Genomic DNA, 15,522 nt, shown 5'->3' with positions numbered 1-15,522 from the left:
TTTTTCGAAATATGTATTACATTTTATTTTTTATTTTACCAGAATGTAGATGCTTAACAATGTGCTTTCATCAGCCATTAAAAACCTCCTTTTGGGAGTTGTTAGGATCTGCATAATAAACCAGGATTCAATCTAGGATCTGCATAATAAGCAGGAAGAAAAAATGACCTTTGCTTTACTGCCATGGATACCACTTTGGATAGAAAATAAGTGATGATAGAAAGAACAAACCACTCACCAGCCCTTGGCTTAGAGTAGGCACTTGAGTTATTTGATAAATGCAAGAGACAGCTAGGGCATGAACTGCACACCACACATTAGCATCCCTGTGTTGTTCATATGTTTTATTGCAACTGTTTGCCTTTGCTGGTAGGATACATGAAACTCATTGTATTCAACACAGCTTTTAGTAAATTTCCAATTAAGCCACAAGCAATACAAACTGAAAGGAGGGAGAGAATAGCAAATCAAGTCTACCCCCCTCCAGCATGTCCATAACCATCAGCCCAGTTGATAGTTAAACAGTCCTATGTTACTTTTTCATATTCTGTTGCTTGCTCTTAAAATAGCATATTACACAACAAATTCACCAGTGGGAATACAGTGGCTTTCTGTCTCTTACTGCAGAAGATACAATAGCAACCAAACTATTTACCACCACCCCCATTCATTTAATATTAGAATTTTTAATCTGTATGTGTGCTTTAGAGGCAGACCCATCTGATTTTCAGAGGAGCTTTATGTAAGAACACACATTATTCAGCCTGTTTGTATCCACTGGACTCCTTTCTATAGGCTTAGAATTGGTAGCTTTGCCTCTTGTGTAGCACACAACTACACCAAGTTAGCAATGCTGTGCCCCCACCCCACCCCGGCTAACCACAAAGGCTAAAATTAAGCTTGGCACAACCTGAAACATTGGCTTAAGGGTTGTGAATTTCAATACTTTATTTTGGTTATCAACAAGTGAATTAAGTGAGCATACATTTGTTTTGAATCCCAAGCCCAGTCCAGCTCCAGAAACAGATTTTATTCAGCTGAAACTTAAAAGACTTATCTATAGCAGCAAAAAAACACAAAGCAAACCAAAGAAACCAAGAGAAGGAACCTGTCAATTACCAAGATTATTTTGTATGAACCACTGAAGTGCTGAACAGCAGCGTTTGTTTCTGTTTCTTTTTCTTGCCTTTTTTCTCTTCTGCAAAGGAAAAAAAAAAGGAAGCTGTAAGTTTTTACAATCAGCAACACCCAAATAAAACTAGGTGGCTCTCCTGTAGCAATTTCACCACTGTCAGTCCTTCAAGTATTTCATAATTCTTACTGGCTGATAGGGCAAGAAGCTGCACTGACAAAATTGGAGCTGCACCACTGAGACAGGAAAGCCCCTTCAATGGTGGGAGCCCCTTCATCTGTGAGTCAACCTGGCGAACCACATGAAACGCTACAACCAAATCCCCAGCTCCAGCTATGAACTTTCTGTACTAATTCTTGAATCTCCAACACTTGATCAGATGCATCAATATTACACTGTCAAATCAGACCTAGCTATAAGAAAAATTTTGTACTCGGGATGTGTATCTTAAACAGCAGAGCTGTACATGTATGCAAACATGCCAACAGCAACATATCAGTCTGAGGAAGAGCGCTTGCACTCAAAAGCTCACTCCTTGAATAAATCTTTGTTGGTCTTAAAGGTGCCACTGGACTCTGATTTTATTGTGCTACTTCAGACCAACACGGCTACCCACTTGAATATATCAGATCCAGTGAGACACTGACAACCATATTTTTACCAACCCATGTTAATGCTTCACACAAGTGCCTCAATGTGGAACCAGCTGCAGCCACTTACCCTACTTAGGAATAAGAACAAACTGCTACATCACTGTGTAAGACAATGCTGGTTCACCTCTTACCCAGGAAATGGCCATCAGTGGAGGGCTTGTCGAGTTTTAGGAAGGCTGCTTCAATTGCTTGACTGAAGGAATTCTGGAAACTAGGCACTGGAATTCGGTCTGAATTATCACTCTCGCCATCACTGTCCCCTGGGGCAGGAGGTGCCAGGTTGGTATTCTCTTCTGAAAAAAGACAGACCGTTCATAGTGAGATTTTTACAGATGCTTGTGGAATGGCACTGAATGAGCTCAAAGTGATGCATATTTTTTCTCTATAAAGCTTCACTACTTGAACACATCATACAACTGCAGAAACTGAGACTTTCCTACCTTTCTTCTTTGGGATAGTTTTCGGCCATGTTTCTGGTTTAGCTTTCCCAGCTCGCAACATCTACCAGGAGTAAGAGACACAATTAGAATCAAGATTCAAACCAGTTCAAATAAGAGTCACATCAATGTTTCCAGTCTCAGCCCAATTTAGAGAACTGCTTGGCCCTTGATATGCCTTTCTTACCTGGGCAAATGAGGGGAGGGGAGATTCTTCCTCTAGGCTCCCAACATTCAGGGAAGGGCTCCCAACACAGAGAGAGGGGCTGCCAAGGCTAGCTGTAGGTGACAGTGGAGTTAAAGATTCTGCAAGAAGAAGAGTTGCACCTTTAATGCAAGAACTAAAAGTGGTGTTAAAGGAAAATTATTGGAGATGACTGAATATTAGGTACCCAGTTCTTAATTTCTGTATTATCTATTCAATAGCACTTCCTCATGTATCTCTAACTCATGCAATTTGTAAGGATAAACACAGTCAACTCCCCATCTTACACAGCTACATAAATACACAAGAAACGATTATGTTGAGTAAGGTAGGCCAAGCACTTGTATAGGCATTGCCACTGGTGGCTTGTGCTAAAATGCAGGTACTTAAGCAGCCTATTAAACCTTTAGAGGAGGAGTGCTGGCTTTAATCACAAGTCTTTTGGCTGCTCACCTGGTTGAGACACAGGGCTTAGACTATATAGAGACTGCACAGCATCACTCTGGTTCTCTGTTCCACAGGGTTCTTCTGAGTAGGAGCTAAAGGCAGGAAACTGCTGAAGGTTTTCTAGAGCAATACGAACCTCGGGATCTAAACAGAAAGACAAAACTCTGTGATGCATCCCAGTTTAGACAAAGTGTCTCAGATACAGCTTTTCTAGCTGGCTTTGATCCTTTGCATATCCTGCCACCATGTTAAGCAATGCTATTGGACAGCAACCACCATTTAAGTAGCTTAAATTCCTGCTGGATATGGAGGTTTGGTTTAGCAAGTACTTTCTTCAGTGACCTTTTCCATTGCTTTGGTATATTTCATGTATTTCAAATTCATGTACAGTATTTGCTGGCGTATAAGACTACTTCCCCCCCTGAAAAACATGCCTCCAAGTGGGGGGGCCGTCCTATACGCCAGGTGCACTTCAGTTAGGATAGACATAGCTGCCCATAGTGGCCCATAGTACTGTAATGTAATGTAACAAACTCTATATTTTGAGTGGAAATGTTGGGGGGTCGTCTTATATGCCCAGTCGTCTTATATGCCAGCAAATATGGTATTTTAAATCATACTCTCCCTATTCTGCCAGAGTATAACTCAAGGCAGAATGCAGAGAATACTTTCCTACCATGAGAAAAACAAGTACAGGGGATATAGTGTAACCAGAGACCCAGGTATGCATCCACCCTGCACCACGGAAGCTCACTGGGTGACTTCCAGACCAGTCAAGCTCTCAGTCTAAACTTACTTCCCAAAGCTTTTATGAAAAAAATTGAGAGAAGGAGAATGGTAGTGTAAACTGCCTTTGATATACATATGCAAGGACAGTGGGGTATAAATGCAAATACATAGTGCTTCCATTTCAGTGAGATACAAATCAAACAGACTCAGTTGTTTGACAGGAGTGCCACTTACATCTGCCCTGTTTCTTGTTTTCCTCCAACTCAATTCTGCGCTCCCGACGCCGCTCGTCTCGAGCTTTCTTCTGTCTCAAGCGCTTTCTTTTTTCTATGTCATCTAAGAGTCATTGAGAAAACAGATCTGATGACACAGGCTGCTACACATTCTTACCCTTAACCTAGCAGCTTGGTGATAGCTTATCTCCTTCCTGGTTACACCCCTTATGCTGGAGTAGGAGGATGACTGGTCTGATGTGACAGGGCTCTTAAATTCTTATGAATAGTCTTATAGTTTACAAGGTTCAATTTCCTAGCATAGGATTCGGCTTCCACCCCACTTTTATCAATCCCACACAGCAAAAACTCTTCAGTTTCAACTAGGAACAGACTACTTCCTTACAAGAAAATGAACTAATGCTCACCTGCAAACATCTGCAAAGTTTGTTTTGAAATCACAGGAGGTTTCAAAGCTAGTTCACAGATACTGAACTCACAGGTGAGTGGCAAGTGACACAGATAACGATGGCGCTGCCGAACATCCTGTCAACGGAAGGAGAGAGAACTGTCTGACAAAGGAAACTTTGACTTTGGAATGCTTATACCCTCAGAATCTTGTTGGTCTCCAATGGACTCGGGTCTAACTATAATAATTCAGAACATCTATCTTCTCCCTTTAGCTGTCAACTGGTCTGGGGAGAAGATTGGTCAACCCCTAGTGTACTTACTGAAACCTCTACCAGCAATTTACTCCTCATGCTAATTGGAATTAACAATTGGGGTACCAGACGTGGAAATTTCCAAAAATAACAGAAACCTAAAATGTTTCAGCTAGCTTTCAACTCTCAGTATCTTCTCACAAGGTTAGGCAGAGCTCCTTCATCCAGCCTTAAAACAGCTAGATGTTGCCATTTATTGATTGATCATAAATATGATTTATTTTATAGAATTTTCAATTATATTTATTGTATGGTTTTATTGTATTGATTATCAGATCAAGAAGGGCAGGCAATAAATATAATAAACGAGAAAAATCACCTCTGTCATGGAGTGGCCTGATATCTCAACCACAGTGGCAGTGATAGTCTCTGGACTCTTCTCCAGACTGCCATACTCCTGCACAAGGCAGCGAACATTCACTGGGTGAAGATACAAACACTGCCCATCCTCCGCTACAGTATTGAAGAGAAGTTATGAGATGATTACTGAAAGCATGAGAAATTGGCAACACCACACAGATTTAAGCTTTGAGGCAATGTCCTTTAACACTCTGACATTTGTTGTCTTCCAGTTTGAGGCCACTTAAAAGTTATAAAAGGAAGGCCTCAAACTTTGCTGAGTAGAGTGCTAGACCAAAGACCAGTGGCCTCAGATCTCTAGCAGCCCCATGTTTATTTGTGCATATTGGATTTTCATCAAACACCAACCCAACCCATTATAAAATGCTTCTGAAGCTCTAACAAGGACTGCTATTCATAAAATAATTGCTCTGCTGGGAACAATGAGTCAGATGTGCAGTTTTCAGGGTTCAGGCTTATTACCGAAGTTGCACAATTTTTGAAATACACAAAGAAATCTTAAGATACATTTCAATTCTACAATTAGTTGAACAGCTTGACTTATTCAGATTCCAAACTGCAGTGGAAACATGTGGATCTCTGCCCAAGATCTCTGCCCTTTATTGCAAAACTACATCCTCATGTCCACCATAGTACACAAAAAAATCTCATTTCTCTTATGTCAGGCATGGCAGTTATAAACTATAATCTATTTTCTTCAGGTCTGCAATTTACCTCTAGACTCAATGTTCTGTTTGCACAGTTGAAGTCAGATGGCAGCCTGAAAATCAGAGAGCCACATCCAACTTATGTAAGAGGCTTTGACATAGCCATAAACAGGCCCCTGAGAATTTTCTGGCCAATTTTTGCTTCACTGCTGGTGTATCTGCTCTTTAGTTTAAGGACTAGAGCCTTACCAAACTGCTTGTGCTACAATGTGTTACTCAAATATCATTACTAAATGAGAGTCTACCCTCCACCAGGATGAAATTGGCTTTTATTGGTGAAACAACTACTGCTAGTCACTTTCTGAGATACCCTTAAAGTGCTGCACTAACCTTGGTAGAAATAGTAGCATGGAGAACTACTTGGGCGGTCACTGCTGCATGCTGAAGGCAGCTGCGATTCCACATAGGAAGCTTCAGGCAGACCAGTTTCACCTGGTTCATTTGGGCTTGCTGTCTCCACAGACTCTTCAGTATCATCTACTACTGTCTCCTTAGTCTCAGAGGGTGATAGGATAGCACTGGCAAAATCCTCAGGTTGTTGTTCCAGGACCTCTTCATCAAAAGCAGAACGATACTCTAGGACACACTGTTATAGCAAAAAGAAGTTACAACATCAGTTTTCCTCTACCCACCCAAACAAGCCAAATAACAAATAAGAACCAATTGCCATGATATTGCTGTCATATATCAAAGTGGCTACAAACTCTAATTGAGATTTTACTAGACTCCCCAGGAAATGGCAAGTCCAGTGTACAAATTTTCCATTAGAAGTGTTTTAAAGTGTGAGCAGGAAAGAACATTGAAGCTCTCACCTTTCTCTCCTCGGCCACTGTTGCTTCTTTGTCAGAGGAGTCCATCAAGGCTAATTCTTCCATTGCTGCTGTGGTCTCTGCATCTGCATTATCTCTGTTTCTGTCAGGAGCCAAGGAGTTCTCTCGATCCTATACCATGATTTAAGGAAAAATGTTCAATTTTTGCTTGTCTAAAGGTTATGATAAATACAGTCTGTCAGCAGTGGCTGTATGGCAAAAGGTTAGCCAAGTTTTGCCAACTTACTACCACTGCTATCTGATCATGTCACCTTTCCATCAACATTCTTCAATGGCTACAAGGACCCAACACTGTGTAAGCCTAAACACAACTTGAGTGTCCAAGTTTTATTGCTGTGGTCCATACATTACTATTTTGATTTTACACCAAAAACAAACTAGGTCTTTGAAACAACTTTGTCTTGACTTAAGCTTCCATCAATGAAGGCACTGTTCCAGCAGCAATTTAAAATTGCCCTCTGATTTTTAAATACAGATTGATGTGGATTCCAATGTGTTACTTCTGGTTGCAATAGAGGCCCTCATGCACCAATTCCATGCCCTGAAACTAAGCAGAGGATCCGGAAATAGGCACTGTCAGTGGTGATACTAAACTAGCTAACATAACCTGTTGCTACAAGGCTGTTGCCAATGTTGAAATACAAACCTGAAAACACAGAGTAAACTTGTAAGAGCTACACAAATAGTCCTTATTGGTTTAAGCCAGGGGTAGTCAAACTGCGGCCCTCCAGATGTCCATGGACTACAATTCCCAGGAGCCCCTGCCAGCAAACGCTGGCAGGGGCTCCTGGAAATTGTAGTCCATGGACATCTGGAGGGCCGCAGTTTGACTACCCCTGGTTTAAGCCATCACTTTGTGGTTCTCCTTAGCTAATATACAGAGCTCAAAATATCTATATTAATAGTTATAAAAATAGAGCGGCCACCAACACCAACACATTCAGTAATTAAGAGTAATTCAGTAATTCAAGAGGTCTTGCCTTCAGCTCTTGGATGGCTGCTTCGATGAAACATGCTTCAGGTGTGTGCTTGTCCTCCTTGTACTGCTGTAGCAGGGCCACCTTCTCCCCTGCAATCACCTCCTGCAGCACTTGAGCCTTGGAAGCTAGAAGTAGCTTTGAATATTGACTGTGCTGCTTATCTGTGTGAAGAGAGAATACATCAGGGTAAAAAAAACATGACCACCTAACTCTGGGCACTTGGAAGTCAGCACGCTGTGATATGACTCTGCTACCCTTCCTTCCCCCACAACAGATTCTGAGGCTGAGAGAGCTCTGAGAACTCTAACTGACCCATCTGGCTGTATGCAGAGGAGTGCGGAATCAACTCCAGTTCTCCACTGCAGTAAGTAGCAAGTCTATAAGCAAGTCTACATATTCTTCCACAAAATTAGGTTGTAAAAAAAGAGGCACTCATACAACTATGGTTGTGTCAGCCTCAAATCAGAGAGATAGCAATGGTTCCCAGCATTAATCCTGAGAGGACTCACCTCCCAGGTGAATAGGCTGCTCCACATTCAGCATCACCTTTGACTTTGGCAATGCCATCAGGGCCCCCTTCTCCCGCTGCATCAACTGCATTGTAATTGTATCACCAACTGCAAACTGGCGAGTTTCCAGAGCAACCACACTGAGGGGAAAAAAGGGAGGGGGGAGTGATGAGCAAAAGGCAACCATCAACAAGATGGCCCCGAGACCATTTTGGAGATGGGTGACTCAGAAATCCAATTAAATAAATAAATTAAATAAATCAACAACAAAAAACATGTTCAGAGAAGTCTTTACCTCTTGAGGTCTTTCTTGTGTATAGAGCCATAACAGATGGGGCACTTACTCCAAGTCTTCTCACTCAAAGAGAGATAGTGCAAGATACATGGCCAGCAGAAAATGTGCCCACAGTGGGTGATCTTAGCTGCAGTGGGTGGGTAGAGACATATTGGGCAGGAGGGCACTTCATGGCTGCAGATTCGCTGGGAAAGGACAATAGAATCTAGTTTACTAAGCTACAGCGCACCTATATACAAATACTTTTTAATCCAAAAACTAAACTCACTTTGGTAGATGTAAAGTGACTATTCCTCTATCCCTCCCCCATGTCTGCATTTTGTCTAGCAGAGAAATTTCCCGCACATATATAGAGAATACATAGAGAGGAAAAGAAAACTGCTAGTAATAAAAAATAACTTCAATGTTCCCTTAAAATTAAATTGTAACTAGCACACCATATTGAAATGTAACAAATCAATTTAGAGTCTCATGCTCTTAAAGGCTAGCCAAGAGACCATTGCCAAACTGCTCTTTCTAACTTGAGAGTTTACACAGAACTGAGGTGGTCACATGCTTCTGTCACATATTTTCAAAGCTTGCTAATCGAGACAGTTGTCCCAGACTATTTAATGAAGTTTAAGTTGAGCAAGTACCAAGTTTAGAAGCTGACCAATGATCAAATTTGTATATAGTCACATATAGAGAGACAAATCTATTGCTACTGACCACTTGTTCCACGAAGTCCCAGTTGACCAAGATATCTGGGTCAGTAAAATGAATTGTGTAGTCCTGATCATCGCACACCACAAACTGGCAGCTGGAAGGAATGTACATAACAGATTATAACTTGATGCCATACAGAAAGGGATCCAAAAATACAGATTTTCAGGATTACAAGCAATGCCTGACTAGTAATGGCTGGGATATTATTTGCTATGGGATTAAATGAAAGGATAATCATGCTGCTACACAAATCAACCTCTTGCAAGAAACCAATCCACTAATTGTGAGCAATTTAATCATGTATTTAATGGCAATCAAGCAGAGGCAATATTGAAAATGCCCCCATTAGCTTAAGTTACTATACAACATGCCCTAATTTTGGTTAGAAATGTTAATATGTATTCTCATGATTAAAAGCCACTGATGAAACATTTATTAATATTTAGTTTTAGGCAAAGCTTTTCTATTTGACTTGGGTATAAATCCTGGGTATCAAACCAAGAAGTGTACACTGGGGTAGCTCCACAGCTTTCTGGCTTCAAAGGCTTCTCAGTCTTGTACTGAGACTGATTTGACCTGAAATTCAGTATTTCTATAGAAGCTGAATAATCACCAATAAACCTATAGCGCTACAGCAATAAGCCTTTTTTAAAAAAGCCTTCCAGTGGTATGGGTGGGGGAAAACAAAGGGAAATGGCAAATGCAAAGGCCTGATGAAGGAAAATATGCAGAAAACATCCATTTGGAAGTCCTAATGGTACAAGCTCTGCATCTGCAGCAGCAATGAAAATAATACCAAGAATCCTTGCCATGTGAAAAGCTGCCTTAGATAGCTGTAGAACACATTCATTAAAGCCACATGAATCCCTCACTTACTTGGCCTGCAGAAAAAGCTCCTTGTTGAAAGGTTTGTTCTCCCACTTGTTCCTTCTCCCCCAGCTGCCCCGACTATTTCCATCAAAGTGGCTTGCATGGCCACGGGGCTCAAAGGTAAAATTCAGTAAGTGGTTCAGACTAATCTTCTTAGGACCAGAAAACTGGGCAGGGCTAAACTCTGCCCGTTGGGCCTCTGCTACCTTTAAAAAAAAGACAGGGTAATTTAAATACATCCACAAATCAAACCAATGGCACCTAAATGCCCTTTTTAGCTGCACTAACATGTAGAAAACGCAAATCAAGAAGATAAGTGCAATATGTAATTGCCACTGTACCAAAAGTTTGTGCAAAATTGGAGTTGTTTCTCAAGTGCAATAAGCAGGTGGATTTCACCCTTGGAGTTGCAACCAGGAACAGCCAAGACAGTAATATTGATGTGATTTCAGAAAAGGAAAAATATCAGGATTTAGAGAATAAGCTGCATATCTGAGACTCCAAAATGTATTATACCAAGGACCTATTCAAAGTACAGAAATCAAGATTTCTGTATAACTGCTATGAACACGGTACACAGCAAGTTTCTAGTACATGTTTATTTTTAAAAGTGCTACAGTGCTTGTTTAGACAGAGCAAGGCCCCAAGTTAGGCCTCTCTTGTAGCATGCAACTATAACAGGTTTTTGTAGAGGGAGGTTGGTTGAAATGTACTGCTTTATTCTAGAGTTCCTTTGTGTTTTTGTTTCCTCCTTTATCATAGGATAGGAAGCTATCCAACTAGTTGTTTTTGGACACTATGGAAGCTTGTTTTCTCCCACTCCAAGATTCAGGAAACATTCAAGGGTTTAATCACCCCATGTTTCTCCTTTAATCAATTTTCAACTGCTCTAAAATGTTCCTGCCTCCTGGAGCATATGGAGTTCTCATGCTGAAAATTTTTGTGGATCGTTTTCATCTGGTTAATTTACAAAGTCATTTTTTCTGATATCAGGGGAGAGATCTCTACTTTGTGAGCTCCTAGTTTTGCTAAGTTCATAATTAGATATACAATGTCCTGAAGAGGGCCTTGTGTTATGTAGACAGTGTGAGAAAACATGTCCCCTAGAGACTCCCCCCCTTTTCTGCCATGCAAAAAAACTGAAAAAGTTTAGGGAACACCGAAATAAAATTTCTGTGAACTATTTTCTCTTTAAGAAAAAAAAATCTTGTATTAAAAGCATTACACCCATTCCAAAGAAAAGGTAAATACATAGCATGAAAAAGTATGAAAACATTTGCAACTTTCCTTGTCTATGGTCACCAGATCTGGGGATGCAGTGCAAAACAAAAAACCACCTATGAGTCCCCCCCCCCCATTTTTGGAATGAGTGAAATGAAAAGTAGGTTCTCTACTGGTGAGTATGGACTCCATCTCTAATTCTTAGCAAAGTCAACCATTGTTCTCAAGCAATGTTTTTAACTATGACTGAAGTACTCATTTGGTCTTTCCACTGCATCATCATCTGGGGATGAAATTGCTAAATAGGTTGCCTGTATCCCCAAAAGCAAGCTGGGTTGCTATTCTGGTCAACTATTCCAATGTATCAATACTTACAACAAAGGTAACAGATACGATAATCTAGAGAGTGAAGATTTACCAACAGTGGGGAAAGACTGAAAGCAACGTGTATGGCAAAGCCGAACAAGATTAAGGGTAGCAGTTAACTACAGCATTTTATACATCATATTATTCAAAGCCCAGAAATATACTGTAATTTAAGGAAGTGAGATTGCCAAGAGGTCTACAATAAGCAGATAATTCAGGAGGGAACTTTACTACAGTTTGATGTTATCTTTCAAGAGATATCAATAGCAACTGATTTTACCATGATGTGCTATTTTCTACCATTATCAGCACCTGGACACCCCTCCAGTAGCTAGTTGCAGAAAGGAATTACAAGCAGAAGAGAGTGTGTCCAGTTATTTCAAATGTATATGAATAAACCAAGAATATTCTTCTCAGTATCCTCTTGAAAATGTTGTCTCTCAAGAAAATCAATGGATTTTCACATTTATTAACACAGCAGCTGAAGAGACATATATGCCATAAGGAGCACAGACAAGCTACAGGCTTTATCCAAACAGCTTTTTCATGTATGAAAAAGGGAGGGGCACCAAAAAGGCTATGCTGGTGATCGTGGGACTTGCACAGACAAAAGCTATAGGGGATGGAAGCTATAGTGAGGAGAACTGGATGAAAATAATGCCTAGATCCAACTCAATTATTTTTTCCAAGGAAAACTGTGTGTATCCAGCCAGGACAGAATCTCACCTCTTCTCGTCTTCCACCATTAGAAGAAACACTAAAAGGTTTGCAACCACTGCCATGTCCTCCCCTCTGAGGGGGCATCTTATTAAAAGCTTTGCTTTTCTGTGAAGTGGAGCGACGGGGCTGGCTGGAGAAGCTCTCATTTTTTGGATATGAAGTTTCTCGCTTACGATTATAACGCTGCCTGGATCCATTTGCATTTTTTCCATCTAAAACAATGTAAAAAGGTACATATTTACAATTAACACAAATTCAGAACTTCATTGAGAAGCAATGTCTATTTCAGAAATCTTTAAAACATCACAGAAAAAAGAAGTTGGGTAATTTAGAAAAAAAAGTGTACCGAGATATATACAGAATACAACTAGATTTACAATAGGAATAAGTGGTACAGCTAGAGTGCATTCTAGCAATCTATTATGCTATCATTTTTCATTTCGCTTATTTATATACTGACTTTTATCTAATAATATCCTTTCTCAACCTTTGGACTGTGGAAGGGCCCCTGAAATAATTTTTCAGGCTTTGAGGAGCCCTAGAAATAGTGTCACCCCCTGACCACCCCCTACCCCTAGAAGTGACGTGACACCAGAAGTTACATCACTGCCCACATTAACAGGCAGGCTTGAGGAGGAGATACAGGAAGCAGTTAAAAGCAGGAGCTCCACCCCTTCCCAGGCCCGGACACCATGACAAGACTCACTCATGCTTGGGAGGGAAGGTTCCCTAGCGTGTGACCAAGTCCATTAAAGCAGGAGGGGAAAGGCCGTGGACCCCCTCTGGAGCTCCTGCGGACTCCTGGTTGGGAATCCCTGCTCTAACAGCAGCTACCTCGACGTATGTTAGGACATTTATAACTAAAATTATTTTTTCCAGACATCATAGTAAATTATTGACTACATGGCTCCTTTGAACCAACCCCTTCTATTTGGCTGCTACAAATCTAAGAAGTGGGACAAAAAAAGGGCAACAGTAGCTAGAATGCAAAGGAAACTTAAGCCTCGAGCGCCCCCTATAATTCCCTTTTACTTGTTTGCCAGAGAAGCATTGTTTATCTTTATTGTCTGTATTATGTCAACATAGGTATAATCCTAATGATACCCTTAAATCCAAATACCTCTTGTGTGAAGACTGATAAAACATGCAGAAATTAATCTGTCCCTTCTGTTTTATCAAAGAAAGAATCTTGCTTACTCTGATGATATTTTGGGCCATGCCACCATCATCAGACCCCATTTTCAGAATAACAGACTGGAAATCCAGATACTTGTTATACCACATTTCAGCTGTCTCCTGTGGAAGCCTCAATATGTTGAAAATCATCCATCCCTTGGCCAATCAAGAGAGACTAATTCTTCTAGGCAGATGCCAGAAGTTATTATTAAGTCTAAAACAAGAGGCTCTCATGACTAATTACACCCCACAATCATACCAAAAATACTTCCTTGAACTTACATTAAGTAAAACAACTAACATGGAGAAGGTTATTAAGTTCCTGTAAAATCCGTATTAGATATTTTATGTAACTCAAAATTCCCACCCAAGAAAATCTTTTGTAGGTAAAGCTTTCACAGCCATGACACAATCAAAAACCACCATCTTGCCCCCAATAATTTGCACCAGCAACTATAGTTTTGAATATATTACTTCCACACACATCCCTTAGAAACAAACAGCACTTGCTCCACCCAAAACCTCCTATCTCAAATGTACATGTCACAGCAGCATCATACGTTCAGCATGTTATCTAACTATGCAGCATTTCCTTGAATTATAACTCTAGCTTAAATATAAAGTGTCTCTGTCTGCTGCAGGCACACTCTATCGAAAGCCAGCAAAACCCTCAACGTATGAGTGAAGAACACAAGGAAAGTCCTGCTAGATCAGATCAGTGATCCACACAGTCCAGCATCTTAGTTTTCACATGGTCAACCAGATGGGCAGTCAACCTGTGGTCCTCCAGATGTCGATGGAGTACAATTCCCATGAGCCAGTGTTTGCTGGTAGGGGCTCATAGGAATTGTAGTCCATGGACATCAGGAGGACCACAGGTTGACTACCCCTGAACCAGAGGCCCAAGGAACAGTGGAGCAAGGCCAAAGCTTCCCTTGCTGTTACCTTCCTGACACTAAGTTCTGGAGGTTCACTGCCTCTGAATGTGAAGGTTCCCTTTAATTACTATGGCTAGGAGCCATCGACCAACTTGTCCTCCCTGCCTCTGTCTAATCCCTTTTAAAGGCCTCCTTCCTCGAGACGTCCAATCCCACATAAAACTATCTTGCCAAGCGAGAAGCCATCGCAGATTTCGGAGAGAGGGATACAATTCCTCCTCGACATACGAGGAAACCGGGCTCCCTTCGGCTGCGCACCCTGCCCTTCCGCAACACCTCTTGCAAAAGCGGGTGGGCTCTCCGGTCGCTTACCGCCTTTGGCCTTCGACTCTCCCCCGGCCGGCCCGGCCGAGTTAGAGCGCGGCGGTTGCCCTTTGCCTCCTGCCGCCGAAGAACCGGGGCCGAGGTTGGAACCGCAGGGGTTGCTCTTGTCCATCCCGTCGTCGGAGGGCGCCGATGCTGCTGCTTGCGCGGGGGGACGCCGGAGCATCCACGGGCGCCGCGGGGGCGCGACTGCTGCGGGAGGGCGAAACGAGGAGGAGGAGGCGGCGGCGGCGGCTGAGGCCAAAGCCCAGGCTCATGGCCCGGCAGCGGGGTCGGCGCAGCTCAGGAGTCTCGGCCACCTTCATGGCGACATCTTCCTTATAGCTTCACCCTGACAAGAGGAAGAACAAGGCCTCACCCGTCCAGGGACAGCCTCACCTGCCGCCGAGCGCGGCCGGGCCTGCGGGGCCCCGGGACCCGAGGGACGGCGGAGGCGCGGCGAGGGAGCCCCGCAGGACCAGGCCGGCCCGGCGTCGACTCCGGCCGAAGCGGGCTCGGAGCAGAGGTGCCGCCCAAGGGAACCCTCCCTCGGGCCGCCTCAGTACAACTGGCGACGACTCGATACCACCGCAGCCCCGTAATGGCGACGAATCGCCAACAGCAGCAAAAGGACCCGGATGAGCCTATTTCTACCAGGACTCGGGAGAGGCGGGGGCAACCTCGCCCTCAAAGCATGCCGGGTGTTGTTGTGCTTTCCCCTCTGTCTTGGGCGGATTATGGGCAGGGGAAGACTACAGTTCCCAGCGTACCTTGTAGCGAGGCTGGCCGCTGCTTTGATGTAAACAGAATATTTCTACAGCCGAAGATATAAATGGCAATGTTATAGGAGGGTCAAGCCAAAGTACTTCTTCCGCGCTTTCCTTTCGGAGAGCTGCCACATGGCCCATTGGGAGTTTTAGTTAAGCGCAGCTTATTTGCTTGGACGTATGAACTAACCGTCGCTGGGGAAATCCTCCATTGCGTTTCTCTGCTATAATAAAGCAT

At 42.5% G+C, this 15,522-nt stretch overlaps 1 protein-coding gene across 1 annotated transcript; it reads right to left on the bottom strand.

Annotated features, from left to right (window-relative positions):
• Positions 1-323: 323 nt before the first annotated feature.
• RNF10 (ring finger protein 10) lies at positions 324-15,157 on the bottom strand. The gene is made up of 17 exons (XM_077308808.1): positions 14,527-15,157; positions 12,107-12,312; positions 9,800-9,999; positions 8,927-9,017; positions 8,219-8,403; positions 7,924-8,063; positions 7,415-7,575; positions 6,417-6,545; positions 5,935-6,190; positions 4,857-4,990; positions 4,244-4,361; positions 3,838-3,939; positions 2,881-3,018; positions 2,410-2,528; positions 2,226-2,286; positions 1,917-2,078; positions 324-1,198 (listed from the first exon to the last, which is right to left on the bottom strand). The coding sequence occupies exons 1-17, from the start codon at positions 14,702-14,704 to the stop codon at positions 1,125-1,127; spliced, it is 2,454 nt and encodes an 817-aa protein (XP_077164923.1). The 5' UTR covers positions 14,705-15,157; the 3' UTR covers positions 324-1,124.
• Between the last annotated feature and the right edge of the window lie 365 nt (positions 15,158-15,522).

The sequence above is a fragment of the Paroedura picta genome, chromosome 13 (assembly GCF_049243985.1).
Source record: "Paroedura picta isolate Pp20150507F chromosome 13, Ppicta_v3.0, whole genome shotgun sequence".
NCBI classification, from domain to species: domain Eukaryota; kingdom Metazoa; phylum Chordata; class Lepidosauria; order Squamata; family Gekkonidae; genus Paroedura; species Paroedura picta.
Note: the sequence above shows the minus strand (reverse complement) of the source record. Positions and strands in the feature narration are given on the sequence as shown.

Bases quoted from the DNA above. Each gene is read 5' to 3' on its own strand.
- RNF10 (XM_077308808.1), bottom strand. From the start codon at position 14,704: ATGCTCCGGCGTCCCCCCGCGCAAGCAGCAGCATCGGCGCCCTCCGAC. The intron at 4,991-5,934 runs GTTAGTGCAGCA...TCAATACTGTAG, and splicing joins ATGCTACTATTTCTACCAAG to CGGAGGATGGGCAGTGTTTG. The intron at 3,940-4,243 runs GTGAGCATTAGT...AATGACTCTTAG, and splicing joins AACTTTGCAGATGTTTGCAG to ATGACATAGAAAAAAGAAAG.